We start from the raw sequence: 11,814 nt of genomic DNA, 5'->3' as shown, positions 1-11,814 counted from the left end.
CTTTGTCTAGATGTGCAAATGACTAATCATTTTTCGATTCCTACTCTACAACGACCACCTGGTTGTTATATTCAGGCTTCATAACCGATTTTTATCAAACTTACTGTTTTACAAAGGTTATTTTTCGATACTCTGCAAGGTAACCTCGTTACTATCCTAACACCGTAACGACGGAAAGGGGGACTCAGCCCAAGCAGATCAGACCAAGTTGTAGATGCTGGTGGGTTGTCCATTGACAGAGTTTTAGGTATAAAATAATGGACATTTTGTTGCAGTATTACGGATATGACAGTTAAGCATACACCAGAATCAAATGTTATTACAAACGACAGGAATTCCAATGCAATGGTGTTTGGTTAAAATAACAAACCGTAGGTTTCCCAAGTACTGTGCCGAGTCAAATATAGCCACTTAAAAGTTATATTTTTCGGATATGAAGTTTCTATAGCAGTTTAGCATATCTTGTAGTAAGACCATTGTTGATTGAAAATAGCGAAAAAGAACATTATGCATACGGTCTGTAGAGTACTTCATGTCAGTTAGGAACCGACCATTCGATCTTCTGGGGGAGCTGACATAAGCTCACCACGGAACTTCGTACCAGGTGAGCTGTAAATGCTATTGTTCGACATAATTTATGAATAAATCGTATTGGATTGTGAATAGATATCGCATGACGGATGACACACTCCGTACAAAGACGGATGGCGATACGTCACATAAGCCTTTCGGACATCTTGCATGTATGGATAAAAATGGAGCTAACTAGAACTGTGCTATGGGGAATTAATGAAGGCATGTCGTACAGTGTCCGTAGCTACACCTACGTACATATCTGAAAGAAATCGATGTAGTAGTTTAGAAGTTGTCCAGTCAAATTGAAATGACGAAGTAATAAAAGGCAATAACTCCGCCCAAATGAAAAAAAAACAAATTGGTGTGCCCAACAACATGTTGAAGTGACCACGTGTACAAAGTTTAATTGAAATCAGTCAATTGGTTTGGAAGGAATTATTCGGAAAGTTATTTTCTGCGGACAGACCGACAGACGGGCTGACACATTGATTCCATTATACCCCCTAACTTCGTTGCGAGGGCACAATGGACTAATAATCTAATAAAATGATATTCACGAGGGTTTTCAAAAGGACTTCATAAATAGATATTTACTCATTTAGATGTTTGAAGATATTTACTCATTTAGATGTTTGAGATCTGTAAATTACAATATGACGACTGTGAGACCATCTTGGATTTCTGAATGAGGTTATAATACTGTATGCTGTGCTGATCATCCACACCTTGTTTCATAAAGAGCACTTATTAGTATGGTAAAATAGTCTTAAATAGGGTTAGCTATCTAAATTTCGACCAATCAGAGGACTCCATTCCGTTGGTATTGTAATAAAATGTGCTTTGTGTGCAAAAATATATCTAAATATATCCCTTTTAACGAAATCGAACAACTAACTTTCGACCAATCAGATGCCGCAGTTATATTGCCATGATGGTAAGAAAACCTTTTCGGCTGACTCCTGAAATACATTGTATGTAAATACCAAATTTGAACGAAATCTCTGAATATGGATAAATCAGCTCTGCAGGCATCCTTTCCGTTTCCATGGAAGCAAGGTAGTAACGTAAATAAAGTGTCTCTAGATACACCATTGTACCAAGATTTATCAAAATCGTCAGTTATAACCCATAAAGAAAACCTATAAATAACGACCAGGTTGTCGTTGTTGAGAGGTTGTTGGAATATGAAAGGTGCAGTGCACTTACACAAGTTCCATGGCTCTACTTTTTCTTGTTCCTGAGAAAACGCGCACAGTTGAAGGAAGAATATATTCTATTACGAATAATTAGTTTTCACTTTATTCAGCACTTGTTGGTAATCTATTGCTACAAGCCAAGATAACTGTGTCCAGTAACTACTCAATACGCATTTCCAGCATAATACCATTTTTTCATAACGTGATAAACCTCCCCTATTTTTTGAAAAACAACTATTTTTGTTTTCGATAGATTGACTGGCATTTCCCATTTACAACAGTCATCATGCAAGATATTTAACTTCATCTGTACGTTGTTGACAGTATTGCCAAATACAATAAGGTCTTCCGCAAATAGAAGTAGAAAAATATAAATAAATTTCGGATGCAACTTATCACCAAAACGACAATTTTATTCCATTTCAGTAACCAATTCGTTTTTAAAAAAACTGAAGACAAAAAGGGACAAAGCATACACCCTTGCCTCACACCCATGAAGCAATAAATATACCAGATACTCTGTTGTTTGAACGAACACAAGCCTTTACATTACTGTACATGGATTATAACATTTTATCCATTTTAGCATGGCTGCATGTACAGTCACCGATTTGATAGTCAGATCCAAATCTTCCATTCACAATATGTATGTTCAGAATTGAACACATTTCCAAAAGAGTTTTTCCAAAGTTATTTAGTAATATATCACATGAATATCTTTCCATCTCAAATTGTGTAAAAAATATATTAAGTAATTATTACTTTCAACATGGTGAATAACATCGTTCTCCACATAGTCCCGCGTCACACCGGTTCTACTGTTCATGTACAATGGACCCGTGAAGATCCGGAGTAGAATAGGTCTTCAGCAACCCATTCTTGCCATAAAGGGCGACCATGCTTGTCGTAAAATGCAACTAACGGGATAGGGTGGTCAGACTTGCTGACTTTGTTGATGCATGTCATCATATCCCAAATGCGTGATTCGATGAGTTAAGAGTTAACGCGTAACCCTTAATGTAAAATAATTTACATTAAGAGTAATTTTTACATTAAGGGTTGTAACACAGCACCAACCCTGCAAAACTCGATTTTGAGTAAAGATTTCCCTCAGCATTTCTGCATAAAAAGAACCCCAGTCTCTCATTCAGGTGAGAAGCAGGAAGCTCTTTGAACTTGGGTTCAAAACCTCGGAAACCAAGACATTCTGGAAGTGAAAGGATTGCCTTGTTCAGGGTACAAATGTAACAGTAAGTGGATTAATTTGTTTTTATTACGGCGTCGTTTTTCAAATGAAATTTCCCTACGTCCAGTCAGCATAACATGCCTCAAATCTTACATTTTTGTCAGTCTCATTATAAACGCCTTTCAAAGACCGGAATGTCTTTATAGTATTGCCAATTTCTGCGATGACACATTGGTCACGTTTGACATTGCTATCATGGCAAATGGTGTAAGGGAGGTAACTCTCGGTGATGTTGATCGAATCTTTTAGGTATGTGTCTATATATTCTATTATGTTTCAATGTCTTACGTCATAATAATTTTAATTCTTCAGGAGGTATTACGCCCAGTAGATTTAGAGAGGTTCCCATCCACGATGTCCTGTACTGCTTTTGCATTAAGGGACAGGAGCGGTCACTGGACGCTTGAACTTCTGGTTCTACGGAAACGCTGGCTGTATTTCCTAGTTCAGGGGCCATCTCAGAACGGGTTTCAGCTTTAACAGCTGTTGTGAGTAATACTAATAACAAAATTTGATTGTGTAATTAATGGAAAAAGGCAAAGCTCATTTACCTTCAATGTCTTAAATTTTCTCAGAAAATGTCTCGTCATCCCATTGCTCAATATTTCATGGAAATCTCCGATGTGGAAGTCAGGGAAAATGTCCACCTGTTCCTCCATGTTGATGATTTAAAAAAATAGTTCCATTAACAAATGTATACATACACGGTGATGAGACCAAAAGAGTGATGTTATGCTCATTCGACAACACTTTTTAACCAATAAGATCAGAGAAAAAAAACTACTTTTATGTTACAAGAGCCAATGATTAGTTTTGAACATATATGACAATCTGTGTTTTCCTCCGTTAGGGAAGTGTAGTGGTTCCGCACATGGGTACAATGCGAAAAGTCTATTTCTGGTTTCGCGCACCGTTGTGGCTTGTGTATACATTACAAAATGTGAAATTAGCGTGAAACTCTGGCAATAAAAAAGATGAAATCCAATAGCAATTACAATAGTACCCAATTCATGCCGATCAGATCACGTGACTTCCTAACAGTCTCCATGGAGACACATCCGGTCATACATGTTCAGGTTAATGCTGGTTTTAAGTGCAGTCTTATTCCCACTGTGGCAATGTACTGTGAGTGTATTTCCTGACCAGTGGCCTACCGATTTCCCCATGCATACAGCCGCGATCACAACAATACTGTCTCTGTCGGTCACAGCGTCACAGGCTGATTAAACTGTTCATCTGGGCCAGGCTCTGCTAGGCCAGGTAGAGTTGTCTCCCTTGTGCTGTTAGCTGGCGGGGCTATCGTTAACTCAATATGGTTTAGATTCTCTACAACCTGCGGAAAACAACAATTATGAGTGAATTGTCCTAACGTTATATTTAAGAAATAAAAGGCGAGTGGGAGATCTTTTATATCTTATGTGAGATCAACTTTTTATTCAACCTCATTAAGGGGGTTTAAATATAGCAAAGCTTCAAAAGCATTCACGTACTTAAATAATGAACACAATCCGACATAGACAATCTCGGACAAGTCCATTTCATAAACAGGGGGTTACGTTTGGTATTTTCTGGATATTCTCCCAATGTTCACGTCGATTTTCTGTATCTTTTCTCCCCATACCGATTGCCATATCTCTCCCACTTTTGAATGCTATCGTTCATCTGCGTTGCCCAGCTACATCCATTGGATACACAAGACACCTCTCTGTCTGGACACTCGATTATTTACAAACCGCCGTCATATAGCTGGATTATTGCTGAGTGCGGCGTTAAACAACACACAAACAAACAAACACTTCTATCAAATAACGTCATCCATTTTGCCACGTCGTCAACTGCGAGCGCGTGTTCGAATCTCCCGAAATTACATCATGATCGAACAATGTTTTATAGAGTAATAGACCACGCTTCGTTCTTCATTGTTCTTTGCAATATATAGCGTAGTTATCTTATATTCTTATATATAAGATAGCTACGCGATAAATGTAAAAAAACAATGAAGAACGATATACATAAAGACATGTATTGAATAAGCCACGAATAATAATAACATATTTCTCATTTGCTGATAATTCATAAAAATATGTTGATAATATTACAGTAGGCAAAGTACAATGACGTTTTGGCTATGGATAATACTGACCTGCGTTTCTGCCTCTTGACGTCGGTAGTCCGGACGAACCATCGCTACACATGACAGAATGAAGAATTCATGAGACAAATCTCATCCTCCATGTTATCTTATGCTGCAGGGTGAGGTAAATACGATAAACCTGTCCGATAAGCTTGATATCATAATCCACCAAATCAGGGAAAATGTCATCTTCCCGAGGCGAGGGACTTGACTGACTAAAAGTCCAGTGGAAACTCCCAGGAACTACCTATAATAAGCTCCACAATAAGATTCGCCGCGAATAGCTGACACATTGCTGATGCGGCGTTAAAGAGCTAACGGAATATTTTTTTGTGTGTGTCAAGGTATGGATGCTCTGAAGTAACGTCATGAACAACTAACACAATAGAAGACATGTTGCATCTAGGCAAAGCGCCGACAAAGACGACCGAGCACAGTGTGGTGTATAAGGTGTTAACTTACCTGTTAGAATGACGCCGACAATGACGACCGAGCACAGTGTGGTGTATAAGGTGTTAACTTATGTGTTAGAATGACGCCGACAAAGACGACCGAGCACAGTGTGGTGTATAAGGCGTTAACTTACCTGTTAGAATGACGCCGACACATACGACCGAGCACAGTGTGGTGTATAAGGCGTTAACTTACCTGTTAGAATGGCGCCGACAAAGACGACCGAACACAGTGTGGTGTATAAGGTGTTAACTTACCTGTTAGAATGACGCCGACAATGACGACCGAGCACAGTGTGGTGTATAAGGTGTTAACTTATGTGTTAGAATGACGCCGACAAAGACGACCGAGCACAGTGTGGTGTATAAGGCGTTAACTTACCTGTTAGAATGACGCCGACACATACGACCGAGCACAGTGTGGTGTATAAGGCGTTAACTTACCTGTTAGAATGGCGCCGACAAAGACGACCGAACACAGTGTGGTGTATAAGGTGTTAACTTACCTGTTAGAATGACGCCGACAAAGACGACCGAGCACAGTGTGGTGTATAAGGTGTTAATTTACCTGTTAGAATGACGCCGACACATACGACCGAGCACAGTGTGGTGTGTAAGGTGTTAACTTTCCTGATAGAATGGCGCCGACAAAGACGACCGAACACAGTGTGGTGTATAAGGTGTTAACTTACCTGTTAGAATGACGCCGACAAAGACGACTGAGCATAGTGTGGTGTATAAAGTGTTAATTTACCTGTCAGAATGACGCCGACAAAGACGACCGAGAACAGTGTGGTGTATAAGGTGTTAATTTACCTGTCAGAATGACGCCGACGCAAACGACCGAGAACAGTGTGGTGTATAAGGTGTTAATTTACCTGTTAGAATGACGCCGACAAAGACGACAGAGCACAGTGTGGTGTATAAGGTGTTAATTTACCTGTTAGAATGACGCCGAAAAAGACGACCGAGCACAGTGTGGTGTATAAGGTGTTAACTTACCTGTTAGAATGACGCCGACAAAGACGACCGAGCACAGCGTGATGTATAAGGTGTTAATTTACCTGTTAGAATGACGCCGACAAAGACGACCGAGCACAGTGTGGTGTATAAGGTGTTAACTTACCTGTTAGAATGACGCCGACAAAGACGACTGAGCATATTGTGGTGTATAAAGTGTTAATTTACCTGTCAGAATGACGCCGACAAAGACGACCGAGAACAGTGTGGTGTATAAGGTGTTAACGTACCTGTTAGAATGACGCCGACGCAAACGACCGAGAACAGTGTGGTGTATAAGGTGTTAATTTACCTGTTAGAATGACGCCAACAAAGACGACAGAGCACAGTGTGGTGTATAAGGTGTTAATTTACCTGTTAGAATGACGCCGACAAAGACGACCGAGCACAGTGTGGTGTATAAGGTGTTAACTTACCTGTTAGAATGACGCCGACAAAGACGACCGAGCACAGCGTGATGTATAAGGTGTTAACTTACCTGTTAGAATGACGCCGACAAAGACGACCGAGCACAGCGTGGTGTATAAGGTGTTAATTTACCTGTTAGAATGACGCCGACAAAGACGACCGAGCACAGCGTGATATTTGCTGCGAGGATGCTCACTCGGTTCATCACAGCGCGCATCCCCAGTGTCAGAATCATTCCACAGAACTGTAAGATTGCAAAATATATTTCAATAACCTCCCAAAGAACACCATCGTTAATACGTTGTAAACATTTGAAAACGTAATCTTGCAACTCGGTGTTGTTTGTTAACTGAGGAGATTGTGTGACATGCATCAACCAAGTCAGCGAGCCTGACCACCCGAACCCGTTAGTTGAAGACCTATTCTCTACCCGCATCTTCACAGGTCGAGAGAGATTGTGCGGTAACCGATGAAGATCATGTGTTACTTGTTGAAGTTTGTTCGGTAACACTGATGGTGATTGTGCGGAAATTAATGGAACGTGTGTGGTAACGCATGGATATCTGATTTGTGAGGGAAATTGTGAAGACGAAATCCTATTACATAACCTCTTACCATTGCTGAAGATGTCAAAATGCCGGACGATGTGGCCTCAGACTCGGGATAGGTGATCTCGGCAGCAAATTCGTACCCCACTGGTAGGTAGCCAGTCATAAAAAATCTAAGACATTTTGAAACAGGGTTGAATCAAGGACACAGACAGACGAGGTTGGATAGAGTTCACTAAAGCAGGCAATCCCATCATGGACACTTAATACGATATATTTAGGGTCCATGATCCCATTAAAATCAGATCTTACTTCTCGCTACCGCTGAACAAAGATTTGAGGACATCCAATTACGGGTCACGTCAGACCGACCTTGCGCGAACTTTGACCGACCAATGGAATGAACAAACAGAAGGCAGCTTTCTCGTGCTTTACGGCACTTATTTCAAATTGGCGACTTCGCTTCGAAACATATTTTGATAAATTCCGATTAAAAATTTGAAACCAGAACAAAAAACTTTCTGGAATGGCTAATAGATGGTCTAGATTGTAAGGAATCAGTCGTTAACCCGTAACTATCGTTCGGTATACCCCATTTTAAAGTTTTCGGGACTGAATGTAGGACATGTTTACACGGGACTGAATGGAGGACATGTGTACACGGGACTGAATGTAGGACATGTATGCACGGGACTGAATGTAGGACATGTGTACACGGGACTGAATGTAGGACATGTGTACACGGGACTGAATGTAGGACATGTGTACACGGGACTGAATGTAGGACATGTGTACACGGGACTGAATGTAGGACATGTATGCACGGGACTGAATGTAGGACATGTGTACACGGGACTGAACGTAGGACATGTGTACACGGGACAGAATGTAGGACATGTGTACACGGGACTGAATGTAGGACATGAATAGACGGGACTGAATGTAGGACATGTGTACACGGGACTGAATGTAGGACATGTGTACACGGGACTGAATGTAGGACATGTATGCACGGGACTGAATGTAGGACATGTGTATACGAGACGTAACATCGGGGACTTTTTTGTAACCCGGAATCGCCACGAGTATATTTCATTGAATCTAGGACAATGGGAGTAGTTTATCGGACATAGATGTTGCAAGCCTAACAGTCTCTCCTAGATCCTAGAGAAAATATTAAAAAAACGAATCCCACTCAAGTCTAGAACGATTAATCTGGGCTACATTTGGAGTTTAGGTTTTATTTTGTGGACACATATTTGTATTTCAAGGACTAAATATAGTTTTGACAAATCATATTCCAGCTGTATGATGGTCCCAAACTGTCACTGTCTAGTGATTGACATTTGATTGAGCATTTGGGATACGAGTGAGTGAGTGAGTGAGTTAAATTTTAAGTCACATCGGCAATATTTCAGCCATATCGTGACTATCAATAGTTAAACATAATACATATATTTAAACTTTGGGATACGAACACATGCATCAACCATGTCAGTTAGACTGACCACCAGATCCCGTTTGTCGCCTCTTTCGACAAGCATGGGTTGCTGAAGACAAATTGTAATCGGGGTGATGCCAAAATGAAACATTAAGATGGTAAGTTAGAGATATATCTACCCAAGAAATCCGGCGACGAGGTAGATGATCCAGATGCGGTTGAGGTCGCATTCGATGATGACAGTGAACGCTATCATTCCCACCAGCGACAGGGCATAGATTCCGACCGACGTCCACCTGTAGGACAGAACAAGGACAGAGCATAGCATGATACATCTGCTTTTGTGTCCATACACAAAGGGGTATTCAACTAAATAAAATACAGTCAAGCTCTCGGCGCCCCGGCCTTCATCAGACACTCTCTGATGGTTTGTACTATACCATTCCAGATCCTTTTTCAACTGACCATCTGAATCTGGAATAACCATCTGAATCTGGAATAACCATCTGAATCTGGAATAACCATCTGAATCTGGAATAACCATCTGAATCAGGAATAACCATCTGAATCTGGAATAACCACCTGAATCTGGAATAACCATCTGAATCTGGAATGACCATCTGAATCTGGAATGGCCATCTGAATCTGGAATAACCATCTGTATCTGGAATAACCATCTGAATCTGGAATAACCATCTGAATCTGGAATGACCATTTGAATCAGGAATCTGGAATAACCTCCTGAATCTGGAATAACCATCTGAATCTGGAATAACCATCTGAATCTGGAATGACCATCTGAATCTGGGACCTTAAGTACATCCTCTTCATGTACAAAGGTAAATCTAAAGAGATACTTGATTGTACCACCCACCCCACCCCCTGAGTCCCTAATAGCATCATGTTTTTCATTTGGCCAGCGGAATCCAAAATACTACATAACACAAATTCGAAAAGCACATGTCAAAATTCACTCGACAAAGGTAGAATTGCCATCACAGACGCAGACCCATATAACATAGCTCACGTTCCTGTCTCATAAAAGGGTGCGTTTTTTTCGGGTTAAATTGCTGAAAAAAATATATATAAGGAATATATTTGGAATATAATTATTTTTATTTAAATGTTGAATCTGAGAACAGATTACGATTTTCTTTGCATCCCGCGTACACCACTGCTGAGTCCCGAACACCCTCTTCATGGACCCCGAATACTGCGTATCAGAAGGGGGTTGGCAGTCTCATAAAGGACATCTTCCCGAGGCAAGGCAGTCCACTGCCTATAAAAGTCCAGTTTCCACCCTTGTCGAACTAGGCTGGAATTGTAAACTGCCATGCAGATTTCGGTTGATTGCAGGATTTGCAAAACATGTGTTCCGTCAACTTAGCGGGAGACAACTCGTGATAGCTACTGGTTGTACGCTACGATCGAGCCCAGAATTTCAAGCTTAGTTCGGCAAAGGGTGGAAACTGGATACTTACAGTCAGTTAACGCCCTTGCCTTGGAAAGATGCAGACTTGATAACAATGATTTCCCACAACAGCTGAAGGAACTATATGTTGCCTCAGCGACCTTTTTTGCCGAAGGGAAACATGCAAAAGATCCACTGTCCAATTTGACATCTCGGAACATTGTTTTATGAAGGAATGTTCATCTATATCACACTTGCCACATGCCTTTTGGTCAAATCGGAAACACAGTGACGTTACATACTTGAACGCCTTCGTCTTGTCCAGCCACAGCCCCGCCATGATGGCTCCTGCTATACCGGCGAGGACGATCGTCAGGCCAATACGCCCAGTATTCTCTTCCTCTCCCTGGGAACAGTGAGTGAGTGAGTGAGAATTGGGTGAGTGAGTGAGTGAGAATTGGGTGAGTGAGTGAGTGTGTGTGTGAGTGAGTGTGGGTGGGTGGGTGGGTGGGTGAGAGAGTGAGTGGTTAAGTGAGTGGGTGAATGATTGAGTTGGTTGGTGAGTGAGTCGGTGAATGCATGGTTAAGTGAGTGAGTGAGTGAGTGAGAATTGGGTGGGTGATTGAGTGAGTGAGTGAGTGAGAATTGGGCGGGTGAGTGAGAGAGTGAGTGTGGGTGGGTGGGTGAGTGAGGGAGTGAGTGGGTGAGAATCAGGTGGGTGATTGAGTGAGTGAGTAAGTGAGAATTGGGCGGGTGAGTGAGAGAGTGAGTGTGGGTGGGTGGGTGAGTGAGGGAGTGAGTGGGTGAATGATTGAGTTAGTTGGTGAGTGAGTCGGTGAATGCATGGTTGAGTGAGTGAGTGATATCTATTATTTTTTCAATCTAAAGTTCAATCTAATCTGATTTAAAAAAAAAATCAAACTGTACAATAACTGCTCCCTCAGTGTTGACATTATCCTTGCTTAGCCACGAGTGCAGATCTGTGCGATATGATTCACATATACTGCAACATTCTTATGACAAATGATATGAACACATGGCTCGGAAAAAGTGATATGTGGCAAAAAACAGCCTTACTGATTCAGTTTTAAATGGTGTTAAAGAACAGAGGGACAAAAGTAGAAATGTAGGTCTTTTGTAAATCGGACGTGGGTGACTGGATGGGTGGGAGGTTGAGTGAGTTAGTGAGTGAGTGACAAGCTCTGGCACTGATGACGTACCGGGAAGTAGTAGAGCATGATGCCGTTCAGGAGGGTGGAGATGGCATAGAAGGCCCCCGTCAGGATGCCTGCAACACAACCAAGGCAAGCGAGACTACTGTATGGGCCAGGCAGTACAAATAGTTAGGACAAAGAAAAGAGAGAGAGAGAGAGAGAGAGAGA

General features: G+C 41.4%; 1 protein-coding gene across 1 annotated transcript in view; it reads right to left on the bottom strand.

Moving 5' to 3' along the window:
* Window positions 1-1,661: 1,661 nt before the first annotated feature.
* The window catches only part of LOC139474177 (choline/ethanolamine transporter flvcr2a-like), a 34,563-nt gene continuing 24,410 nt past the window's right edge, over window positions 1,662-11,814 (bottom strand). The window contains exons 5-11 of the mRNA XM_071257073.1: window positions 11,653-11,720; window positions 10,735-10,838; window positions 9,201-9,317; window positions 7,648-7,753; window positions 7,165-7,276; window positions 5,162-5,205; window positions 1,662-4,351 (exon numbers count right to left, since the gene is read on the bottom strand). Coding sequence (XP_071113174.1) covers window positions 4,223-4,351; window positions 5,162-5,205; window positions 7,165-7,276; window positions 7,648-7,753; window positions 9,201-9,317; window positions 10,735-10,838; window positions 11,653-11,720 — 680 coding nt within the window. The 3' untranslated portion in view covers window positions 1,662-4,222. The remainder of the gene's footprint in view (window positions 4,352-5,161; window positions 5,206-7,164; window positions 7,277-7,647; window positions 7,754-9,200; window positions 9,318-10,734; window positions 10,839-11,652; window positions 11,721-11,814) is intronic.

The sequence above is a fragment of the Haliotis cracherodii genome, unplaced genomic scaffold, assembly GCF_022045235.1.
Source record: "Haliotis cracherodii isolate W230 unplaced genomic scaffold, xgHalCrac1.p SCAF_3, whole genome shotgun sequence".
NCBI lineage: Eukaryota > Metazoa > Mollusca > Gastropoda > Lepetellida > Haliotidae > Haliotis > Haliotis cracherodii.
The sequence above is the reverse complement of the archived record's forward strand: the minus strand, read 5'-3'. Positions and strand labels throughout refer to the sequence as shown.